The sequence below is a fragment of the Xenopus tropicalis genome, chromosome 3 (genome assembly GCF_000004195.4).
Source record: "Xenopus tropicalis strain Nigerian chromosome 3, UCB_Xtro_10.0, whole genome shotgun sequence".
Classification (NCBI taxonomy): Eukaryota; Metazoa; Chordata; class Amphibia; order Anura; family Pipidae; genus Xenopus; species Xenopus tropicalis.
The window spans coordinates 15993868-16005760 of record NC_030679.2 but is presented as its reverse complement, the minus strand read 5'-3'; the positions used below and the strand labels follow the sequence as shown (position 1 = coordinate 16005760).

The 11893-nt window shown below is 40.6% G+C and overlaps 1 protein-coding gene across 1 annotated transcript in view; it reads left to right on the top strand.

Annotated features, from left to right (window-relative positions):
* The first annotated feature begins 172 nt into the window (after positions 1 to 172).
* The window catches only part of polr3b (polymerase (RNA) III (DNA directed) polypeptide B), a 73369-nt gene continuing 61648 nt past the window's right edge, over positions 173 to 11893 (top strand). Inside the window, 6 exon segments of the mRNA NM_001128049.1 lie at positions 173 to 260; positions 1673 to 1705; positions 3793 to 3849; positions 8731 to 8795; positions 10202 to 10277; positions 10447 to 10547. Of these exon segments, the coding sequence (NP_001121521.1) occupies positions 189 to 260; positions 1673 to 1705; positions 3793 to 3849; positions 8731 to 8795; positions 10202 to 10277; positions 10447 to 10547 (404 nt within the window). The 5' untranslated portion in view covers positions 173 to 188.

Genomic DNA, 11893 nt, shown 5'->3' with positions numbered 1-11893 from the left:
GTTGTAAGAAAAAAAAAATTATACCTTGCCCACTTTCGCAATGGCCGCCACACCCTTATGTTTCTAGGGATTATGTGCGTGAGGTAATGAAGAAAAGGGGAACGCTGCGCGTAAAGAAATTTTTCCCTGCCGGACGGGTTTAGGTGCTGCACTGTTTCTCATGTGTGCTGGTGGATGGTCGTATAGGCATGGAGGTGTTGGATGTGGAGTTTGGTCATCTGAGTCAGGAGGAGCTCATTGCTCCCGTTGATACAGTGCAGGTGAGACAAGCTTCGGACTGCTTAATTCCCGTTACCTCCCTCTGCTGTGACTCCCGAATAAATGTAGCTGAAGCTAGCAGTAGAAGTGAGTTCAACAACGTTGTTTCAGGAGTCAGAACCAGGGGTGCAAAAGGGGCAGACAAATACAGCTTCCAACCTCTATTGCATTTACAACAATTTTTTGGGTAGACATTCTTAGAATTCCATGCTGCAGCCTTGGTGTTCCTTTGGAGTTCAGGGACAAGATTTGGGGCTGGGGTGGTGCATTATTCATACCATCCAGAGATACATTTATAATGAGCATTTCCCATATCCTGTGGCATTGTGTGTCACTTATGTGAGGCTAATGATATGTCACAGGTGATGAACCAGTCTCTTGCCATCTACCCATTTTATTAAGAATTGGCAGTCATGGCATTTGCCTGTCAGTGCAAACACCTGCTTCTTTTCAGACCAAAAATGCCACATATGACATAAGCCTGGGGTACCAATAGCAGTATTGGGGAGCTCAACTCTCTGTTAACTTACCCAAATGGGTACCCGGTGCAAATACTGGAAGAACCTCACCTTGCATGGGGGGTCAATATCCAAAAGCAAAAAAATCCAGTAGCACACTGAAGTTGCAAGCCGTGAAAAAAGTTGAAGTTGTAGCCTGGGGTACGACTGGGGCACTATGTCCGTTGCATGTCTCCTTCAATCCAGGCATTGGCTGAGGAGTAGTTTATCTGCCAGACAATATGCATATGGCTAGCTATAACATGCACAACCATATAACTGCAGCCATTTTGCCAGGTTAAAGGGGTGGTTCATCTTTAAGTTATCGCCTTTTACTACCTCCTTTCAGCATTCAAATGAGGGTCACTGACCCCAGCAGTATTGTTTTGGGAGCCTACAATTATATTGTTATGGTTACTTTTATTTTATTAAGTGTCTCTCCTATACTTATTTCAGTCTGTCACTCAAACCTCTGGTAGCTAGGAAAAATAAGATCTAGCAACCAGATACAGATAAAGGTTGAAATAACAAACTTGAAAGCTGCTGAACATAAATAAGTAAAATGCCATAAAAATGAATATAAGCATGATGAAAATTGGTTTTATTTTCCCTTTAAAAACCAGCCAACAAAAAGGGCAACAATCACCATAAAATTGTCCTCCGCTAGAGGTGCCTGCACTCTTGTTGGGGAAACAATTCTCTTTTTTTTTTTTTTTTATGTCCCCTGTGAGAGTTAGGCTGCCTGTACCAGGAGATGTGTGTGTCAGTTGTGGCTCTCTTCTGGTGCAATTTAAAACTATTTTAAAGGCTCCGTTAGCCCACAACTCTAGTGGGGGAAACAATTTTAGGGTGACGGGTGTTGGCAAATTTTAAATATCCTATTTGCAAACTGACCTGAAAATTTATTTGTTTTGCAGGAAAAATGGAAACTGCTTCCAGCCTTCCTAAAGGTATGCTTTAAATATATATTTATATTTAGGTTAACAGTTCATAGAGATAATTACTAACCTCAGACTCATTAAAAATGCTCTTCTAAGCTGAAAAATCACTGGGCCAGAGTAGTATTCTGACGAACACTGAGCCACCATCTTTGCGCCCTATCCCAGTGCCCTAGCAGCTGATCTGTGCATGCGTAGTTGAGTAAATGTTTTTCTTTTACCATCTATGTCAATTTTGGCCTAGGGCAGCCATTTAGGATTTCTGGCATAGCAGGCAAGATAGCAGTTTGGTGAAACTCACTAGAATATTACCCTGGGCCAGGGTCAAACCTTCACCCAGTAAATAACCTTTTCCTTCTTCTTTAAAGTAGCTGAAGGTTTAACATTGAATTCGCTGAATGATTCTGCCACAAAACACTACTCTTTGCATGCCAAAGTGAGCAGTCCAAAGACTGCTGCAGTCAGAGCAGTCCAAAGATTGCTGCAGTCAGTGTTTTCTCTTGAAGATGTAATCCATCTCGCTCTCATCTAATGCTTAGTTTGGCATTGGGCATCATTAAATTGGAGGTGTCAATTGGAGTTTTGTCCTGTGAAAAGGATCAGGTCTTCTCACTGCATTAAATGATCCAAATGTTAAAGGAACAGTAACACCAAAAAATACAAACGTAATTAAAATGTTAGGTACTGTTGCCCTGCACTGGTAAAAGTTTTATGTTTGCTTTAGAAAGACTACTATAGTTTATATAATAAGCTGCAGTGTAGGCAAGGGGGCAGCCATTCAAGGTTACATGGTACATTCTCTACTTGGAGTAAGGTTCTCTGAGGCGTCTCTCAGGGTTCTGTACTGGGTACTGCACTTGGCAAATCCATAATGGAGAAGGACCTTGGAGTCCTTGTAGATATTGAACTTGGCTGTAGCAAGCAATGCCAGGGAGCAGCTGCAAGGGCAAACAAGGTTTTGACCTGTATTAAAAGGGCCATAGATTCGCAGGAGGAGGAGGATATACTTCCCCTTTACAGATCGCTGCTAAGGCCCCATCTAGAATATGCTGTGCAGTTTTGGTCTCCAGTGCTGAAACGTAATATTATTGAGTTATAGGGGGCAACTAAAGGGTATGGAAAGTCTCGGTAATGAAGCAAGACTGGCCAAGTTAGGGTTCTTTATACTGGAGAAGAGGCGCTTAAGGGGTTATATGATAACTATGTATAAATATATAAGGGGATCATAATAATAAGCTCTCTAATGCTTTATCAGTAGGTCCTTCTAACTGACACAAGGGCACCCACTCCGATTAGAAGAAAGGATGTTCCGTTTAAATATTCTGAAATAATTTTTTTTACTGTGAGAGCAGTGAACTTGTGGATTCCACCCCCTGAATTAGTCGTACTGGCTCATACATTAGATAGCTTTAAGACGGGGTTGGATGGCTTTTTAGCAAGCGAGGGAATACAGGGTTATGGGAGAAAGCTCTTAGTACAAGTTGATCCAGGCACTGGCCGATTTTGGAGTCAGGAAGAATTTTTTTTCACATTTTGTTTGAAAAGTTTTGCAAATTTGAGAGGCTTCAGATGGGTTTTTTTTTGCCTTCCTCTGGATCAGCTAGCAGTTAGGCAGGTTATTTATAGGCATTAAGGTGGAACTTGATGCACGTGTGTTACTATGTAGATAACAAATCAGCTCTGTAGAATGCAAAGGAAATCTATGCAGCTTATCTGCTATATAACCTGTGCCTTTTCTCCTTTTTTCCAACATAAACAAAGCTGCTGTGTAGCCTCAGGGCAGCAATTTAAATCAACTATATTAGTGTTTCTGAAGTAAACACACAAGTTTTACCAGTGTAGGGCAATAGCACATAATATATTAATTTACTTTTATTTTTTGGAGTTGCTTTTCCTTTAAAGGTTTTATAGTAGCCCTAAATCATGCTAGCATGTGTAACAAGAAGGTAGAAATGGCTAACAGGAAGTACACCTTTTTGTATAAGCAGAAAAAAAAATCATTACAACTTCTGTAACCAGAGAATTTAATTTATTTTGCCTTCACTTGCATTTCTAACTGGTTTCTGAAGAGTATGACTTGTCTTCTGTTTTTCTTTCAGGTGAAGGGCCTTGTAAAGCAGCACATTGACTCCTTCAACTATTTCATCAATGATGAAGTAAGTACCTTGCATCTGAACTGTACCTTTACTGACCACCTTGTCAATCGTGAAGCCATGCCCCGTTTTCATTTCTGATCCCTCCCCATCTCTCTGACTATGATGACCTCAAAGAGGTGCCTACTGCTTATGCCTGTTTGGTTTTATCTGGAGCAGAAGCAGTAAGCATGCTCAGTAGGCTTTTATTGTCAGAGAGAGGAGGGCTCAGAATGCCAAAGGGGGCAGAGCTTAAAGTGATACTAGCGAAGAAAACTACTTTTCTAAATATGAATATACATAAAAAGTTACCTATAGGTCGTGTTGACGGTTTTTCGCTGACAGGTTTGGTTTTGTAAGTAATTGTTACTTTAAGTACCTCAACCTGACTGTCCCTTCTCAGCCTGTCAGTTATAGCTTCTAATGCTAACCGACAAATATGGCCGCCCCCTCATAGAGGAACACGGGGGGATCAGGCAGGTTATGTAAAAGCCTCAGGCAAATATTTTTATGGCAAAATTATTATAAAGTTCTTGCAAAGACAAAGTTATGATAGATGTAAAAACAGATTTACTTACTGGTGTCAGTAACGCTAGACAAGGAAGTTACATTGGGTTGAAAATAGACCAAGTTCAAGTTCAACCCTCACAAATGAAACCAGCACATACAAACCTATACAAATCTATACACTCACATACATAAACCATATATACCAACATCAGTACTAACTGTAGATTTTAGTAACACAATAGCCTTGGATATAATGCTTGTTTGAGCCCCTCTTAAATGCATTAACAGAATCTGCCATCACAACATCACTCTGAAAGGCATTCCCCAACCTCACTGCTCCACTGTCAAAAACCATCTACGCTGCTTCAAATAAAAGTTTCATTCCTCTTATCTAAAGGGGGGGCCTCTGGTGTGCTGGTCATTCTTATGGAAAAAAAGAACATCCCCTCTAATGCACTTCTACAGAGTAATCATGTCCCCTCGCAAGCACCTTTTTTCCAGAGAAAACAACCCCAAGCTTGACAGTCTAACCTTGTAGTTTAAATCTTCCATACCCTTTACCAGTTTAGTTGCAGTCTCTCTGCACTTTCTTCAGCTGTAAGATTTTGATATATAATAATAATATATATATATATATATATACACACACATTATTTACATTTACAGATTAATAACAAAGCCTACATCATCATAGCTACCGACAGATACAGAACATGGTGGTCTGGTTCCTTTTTCTGTAACCAATTGATCATGGCTTACTCTGGTCTGTTCTCACATCCTTCCTGGTTACTTCTGATGCAGTTCCCAGATCCTCTCCCCAGGTGCTCTTCAGACTACTGTCCAGTCCACATTTAATACACCTTTTCAGCCACTGCCCCCACATACCAACTGATCAGATGGGGTTTATAAGAACCACACCTTGCCCATTGTTCAGTTACTGTTGAGAAGTCTTCTCGCATACAGTAATGAGTTTTTATAGCTCCTGTAGCAGACGTAGTGTCCCACCACCATCCACAGAAAAACCCTTTGATATGGAGATTTGGCTTTGGGTGTGACTTGGGCAACTGGTTTATAGTAATCAGTAGAACTCCCCCATACTCAGTGTGTAACACATAAATATGTACAGAGACCCTGACACATGTTTATAACACAAATAATGGCACCCAAGATGAGCAATTTCTTACACAGCTCATTAATATCCTTCTTAAGGACTGGAGCCCAAAACTGCGCCGCATACTCAAGGTGAGGGACCTATAAAAAGGCAAAATTATGTTTTCATCCCTTGAGTCAATGCCCTTTTTATGCAAGACCGCACTTAAAGGGGACATATTGGATAAATGGGAAAAACTCTAATTTTGTCAATTATGAATAATATATTGTGCTGGTTTCACTTTGTGCTAAAATTTATCCTATCTGTAAAAATTGGAGCTCTCTATAGATCCTTTCACTTCTCTGTCCGAGTTTGAAATGAAGAGTGGGCGTGTCCTAACGATCCCTGCCAGAAGCACAGTAGGAGAGGGGGAGAGCCAATCACAGCCCTGCACTCACACAAGCAAAGACAGGCTTCAGTTCCCTATTAGGTCAGCCTAGCTAGGTTCCTATCCTACAGTGCAGTGTACCGAGGGCCGCCGGTTCCCCTGCACATTCAGAGAATTCAGCCAGCAGGAAGAGGAACAGATGGACAGGGCTAGTGGGGTTTTGGTTAAATTTCTCAATAAATCAGTCTGAAATACAACTTTTTTAAGCACATTCCTTCTATATCTAGAGGAGTATAATTCACTGGTACATTCTTAATTTTTATAGGATATGTCTCCTTTAATTTGCTTTAGTAGCCACCGAATGACATTCCAGGAATTAGAAAACTTGTTATCTACAAAAATCCCCAGATCCTTCTCAATTAAGGATCCAACCAAAACACTATTATTCAGTGTATAACTTGTATTCATATTATTTCTACCAAAGTGCATAACTCTGCACTATTTAGCACTCAAATTAATTTTCCATTTTGTGGCCAAGTTTTCCAATTTTGTCAAATCACTCTGCAGTGGCAGCATTCTGTATGGAACTTAGTTTTCCACAATTAAGTAATGTCTGTAAAAGTAAAAACAGTACTTTTTATGCCCATCTCCAGATCATTAATAAAAAAGTTAAAAAACAAAGAATCAATGACAGAACCCTGTGGAAGTCTACCAACAACACTAGTCCAATTAGAAAATGTTCCATTTACTACCACTCTCTGATACATTACTGCACAGAACTGGCTGAAGGAATTACAAACGGTTTAGCAAAGTTCAAGTAGTTGATATCCACTGCCATTCCCGCATCGAGGTTCCTGCTCACCTCCTTATAAAAGGAACCTGAATGAAGTCTAACAAGATCTGTTACGCATGAAACCATGCTGGCTCAAACTTACAGTATTGTTATTTGCAATGTATTCAAGTATCCTATCCCTTATTACCCCTTCCAAAAGCTTTCCTACCACTAATGCCAGACTAACAGGCCTATGGTTTTCATGCTGAGAACGGGATCTCTTTTTGAATAACAGCTCCACATTATCAATTCATCAGTCTCTCAGCACCATGCCAGACCTCAATGAATCCTGAAAAATTAAGTGAAAAGTTTTGGCAGTCACAGAGCTAAGCTCGTTTAATACCCTGGGATGAATACCATGTGGTCCTGGACCTTTAGGCTAATGCCACACGAGGTGTAGGGCGGATATTTTCGGCAAGCGTAAAAGCGCTTGCTAAAAATTCCGCCCTACACCTCCTACATGTGTCTGCACCTGAATGAATGAGATACGCTCAGGTGCAGACACATGTAGCCGATATACGCATGAAAACGCGAGACTTTGCATTATCTCGCGTTTTAATGTGAATATCTGCTACATGTGCCTGCACCCGAGTGTATCTCATTCATTCGGGTGCAGGCACATGTAGGAGGCGTAGGGCAGAATTTTCAGCAAGCGCTTTTATGATTGCTGAAAATATCCGCCTTATGCCTCGTGTGGCATTAGCCTTACATGTTCAAGTCTCATTTGAATTTCCTCCTGAGTGACCCATGAATCAGTAGTTAAACTACTCAAACTGGGTCTGATGAAACAGAAGTGTTAATTAGCTGGCTCTTCAGTTCTGAAGACAAATGAGAAAAATTTTCTTTGTCCCCTGCTGAAATCTCTAACCAAAGGGATTCCACCCCCTCCCCTTTGCTGTCTCTGGTAATTTCTTTAGCACATGGCTTTAAATCTGTCTTTACTTAAAGACAAACTACTCCACCATTTTTAATCCCTCTGTCCATCCTAGAAAGGGTGTAACCATTTAAATTTACAGCCCAGTTGCATGTTTCATACCACCAGGTAACGGTGTTACCAATTATACCATAATTTTCGGTACATGCAATAAACTCCAGCTCTCCTAATTTCCTTGACAATCTCTGTGCATTTGCCAGCATGCAGCGGAGGTTACTACTTTCCCCTCTGATATTTACATTACGCAATGGAGAGTTAGATCTAAGGTTACTATTAGGCTATTTTCCATTTAACAGAGGAATCTGAGCCAAATGCAATACGCTGAGGATTCCAATATTGTGATTTAGAGGTTTGACTTGAGAGGATTAATTTATTGGAATTAAGGTTAGAACTAGACGGGTGGCTTTCTTTGCCAAATCTGAGATCTGTTACAAACAGTAGTACCAGACACTTCGGAAATCTAGAGGATGCTTCTAGAAAGTTTCAGTGAGCTCAACAGGTGTTGTTTCAGTTTCGATGGCTGGGTAGATACATCGCAGTGATAATAAGTTTTGGTTGTCAAAGGGTATTTAATTCTTTTCCAGAAGTTTCTTTCCTCACACGTCTGCTGTTTGCCTTTTAATGAATATCTTACAGTAGGTTTTAGAGTTTTAAAACAGCAACAACTTTAGCACGAGTTCTCTCATGTCTGTCTGACAGATAAGCTTTATAAACTGTTAACTCTCCTGTTTTCTAGATGGTTTACTTTTTGGGGACACATGCCTCATAGAACACTTAAGAACCTCCTGTGACACCCTGAATAGATTTAAATATTGGCCAGGAACAGGAGTTCCCTTTTTTCCACTTGGACCGAATGAAACATTTTTGAGCCCCATGAAAAGATTTAAATATTGTTTGTTGGGGGCAGTGGCCATTGAAAGGTGCCTACTGTGTCTACTTTGCATTTTAGCTCAGCTGAAGCTGTGTTATGGATCCTACATGCAAATTCATGTGAACAATTATGTAGATAGGCCAGGTTCCCTTAGCAATGGAAAAAATGACCAGGTATTGCAGATCCTCTAACAGGCAGAGAGTTTGTTTTTTGTAAATAACAAGCCATTCCATCTTTTAATTCCGGCGGCTCTTAACTGTTATACGTTTTGTCTCCCCAGATTAAAAAAATAATGAAAGCAAATGAAAAAGTGACAAGCGATGCTGACCCAATGTGGTACCTAAAGTAAGTTCCTTTGTTAGGTTTTAAAAGAAACAAAATACAATAAAATTAATAAAAATTTTTTTTTTTTTTTTGCTTGTGCCAAATCTGTGCATCTGTTACAGAAATACCTGCTTATTTCTGTATCATAGATATCCCAAACTGTAAGGCTGTGATCCCCAACCAGTGGCTCAGGGGCAACATGTTACTCACCAACCCCTTGCTCTCAGTGCCCCCAAACCAGGTAGTTATTTTTGAATTCCTGACTTGGGGGCAAGTTTTGGTTGAATAAAAACAAGATTTACTACCAAATAAAGCCCCCTGTAAGCTGATAGGGTGCATAGAGGCTGCCTAATAGCCAATCACATGTGGCACCTCCATGAACTTTTATGGTGCTTGTGTTGCTCCCCAAGTCTTTTTACATTTGCCTGTGGCTCACAAGTAAAAAAGGTTGGCGACCCCTGCTGTAAGGTTTTGCAATGGTTTTTGGACCAAGTTTATTCTTAAAGGTCCACCTTGGAAAACCACTGCCCTCAGTTGAAGAGATACTATCATGGCAAATAATAAATGGCCTCAAAACATACAGGCCAGCTACAAAGCTCCTTAACTGATCAATCAGTTCACATGTAGTGTCTCTTTTGATCTTGCCACCTCTTGTGTTACCTGTTAAGACATAGCACACATAGAACTAAAAGCTATGCTGTGGTGCTATGCTGGCACTGTAGATTCTTCAGCAGGTTGCCCTCCAGAGTCGCCAGAAGTTTCCTCACAAGGCATTTTAAGTTGACTTCAGAATAGGAAGCAACTTTTATGTTTTCTCACTCGCATTTTACATTTTTGGGAGATTTGTCACCCACGGTAACAAAGGTTTAAAGGAATACTATACCCCCAAACAATGTAGGTCTCTATAAAAATATATTGCATAAACAAGCTCATATGTAAAACCCTGTTTCATTTAAATCATTTTCATTAAAATATTCTTTTTTTTTTTTAGTAGTATGTGCTGATACTCCTAAATAGAAAACTGCCATTTTAAGAATTAAGGACTGCCTCTTGGGATCATAGAATTCACAATGCACACAAACAAGCCAAGGCACACATACATGCTAGGTCACATCAACCAATGAATGGACAGAGTTATGTCTTTTGCTTTTATACTACTTCCTGTTACAGTTAGAGCTGCATTATTTCTGGTCATGTGATCTCTGAGGGAGCACACATCACTTAATGGTGGATCAAGGGAAGGGATGTAAAAGTGCAATATTTACTGATACAGAAAAAAGGTGTATAATCAGGGAAATGTGTTATATATTGGTGGGACCATAAAAATGGTTTTATATGGGAAAACTTGTATGTAAAATTGAGGTTTCTCTGCATAATCATTGAACCGTCATGGTATTTCACAGTTGGTTCTTCTTTTGTTTATTCAGGTATCTTAATATTTACGTGGGTCTTCCTGATGTTGAAGAAAGTTTTAATGTGACTCGGCCTGTATCTCCTCATGAGGTAACCTTTATCCTTCAGTAATATTGAGATTTGTGTACCGTGAATGTCAAATAGAGGGAAGCAATTTATAGGGTGGTTTTCTAAATGAGATTCTGCTTGAGAAAATCTTTGCAACAAAAAAACACTTGGTGTGCCTGTTCTTAGAATTTTCTTTGCTTTTTCCATTTAGTGCCGACTCAGAGATATGACCTACTCGGCACCAATTACAGTTGACATAGAGTACACTAGAGGCAGCCAAAGAATCATTCGCAATGCGTTGCCTATTGGCAGGTAAAGTGGCTCTCTGGTTAGATTGTATCTTAAAGTACGGGATTGGCTCCGACTGTGTATGCACCAGATACTTTGTCCGTCATTGAAGTTAAAGACGATACATAGATATCAAAGATGGTGCCTATGAACTCCATTCTGACCTTATCTGTGTAGGATATCCAAGGTGCTGTGATAGACAGAGGCCTAACTACACATTGCCGGGCCCCCCACCCACAAAAAATCTTTGTTCACTGCAACCTGTCCCCGCCCACTTGGTCTCAGGTAGGAGAGTGGCCGGCAAGGGTAGCTATGAAGCAGTGACCACCCCCTTTGATGTTGCTCCCTGTGTCCCCAAAGTAGGTGCCCATTTTTACATTTCTGGCTTAGAGACAAGTTTTGAAAGCATAGAGAGATGCAGTTTTACTCCAAGCAGAGTTTTCTGCTGGCCAGGCAAGCCTATTACAGTTTACAAGAAAAAAAGGTTAGGTATCCCTGCTGTCTGGCCATCCCTGTTCCCTGGGCTCTCCTGTGACTGCAAGGTCTGTTTCCTCTATAGTTATGCCCCTGGTGATAGAAATTCTAAAGAGAAATGGTTCTACTAATGACTGAAACCTTTGCATTTTCCAACAATTTTAATGGAGTTAGCTCTGGCAGAATTATATGTTCATTTATAAGCTCTGCTATGAGGTAAAAACATGCACAGTGTTTAAAAACAAAATGTGTACCGCTTTTCTGTGGCGCATGGTATTCCCAGTTTCTAAAAATTTCTTATTTAAAGACTATTGTGCATTAAAACCCAGAATATGCAACCCAGAGTATGCACTCTCTCCAGGACTTTGCTGATTTCTTCATGAACAAAGTGGAGTCCATCCGCAATCAAATTCCCCCCTCTATTAATACTAACCAGCTCCTCCTTCCTCAGCCCCCTTCTGTATGTCTTAGCTCTTTTGGTCCCGTAACTGTCTCCGAAGTCTCCCGGCTTCTATTGTCTGTTCCCCTCACCACTTGTTCTCTAGACCCTATGCCTTCTTCTCTGCTCAAACACTGTCCTGCTGAACTTACTCCGGCTCTTACTCACATCTTCAACTCTTCTCTGACTTCTGGAAGTTTCCGCTCTTCCTTCAAACAGGCCTGTGTCAAGCCTATCCTTAAAAAGGCCACGCTGGACCCGTCCTGTCTCTCTAACTCCTGCCCTGTCTCGCTTCTACCGCTTGCCTCCAAAATCTTAGAGCGTATTGTCTTCTCCCCTATCACTAACTTTCTTAAAGGAACAGTAACACCAAAAAATGAAAGAGCTTTAAAGTAATAAAAATATAATGCACTGTTGCCCTGCACTGGTAAAACTGGTGTGTTTGCTACAGTAACCC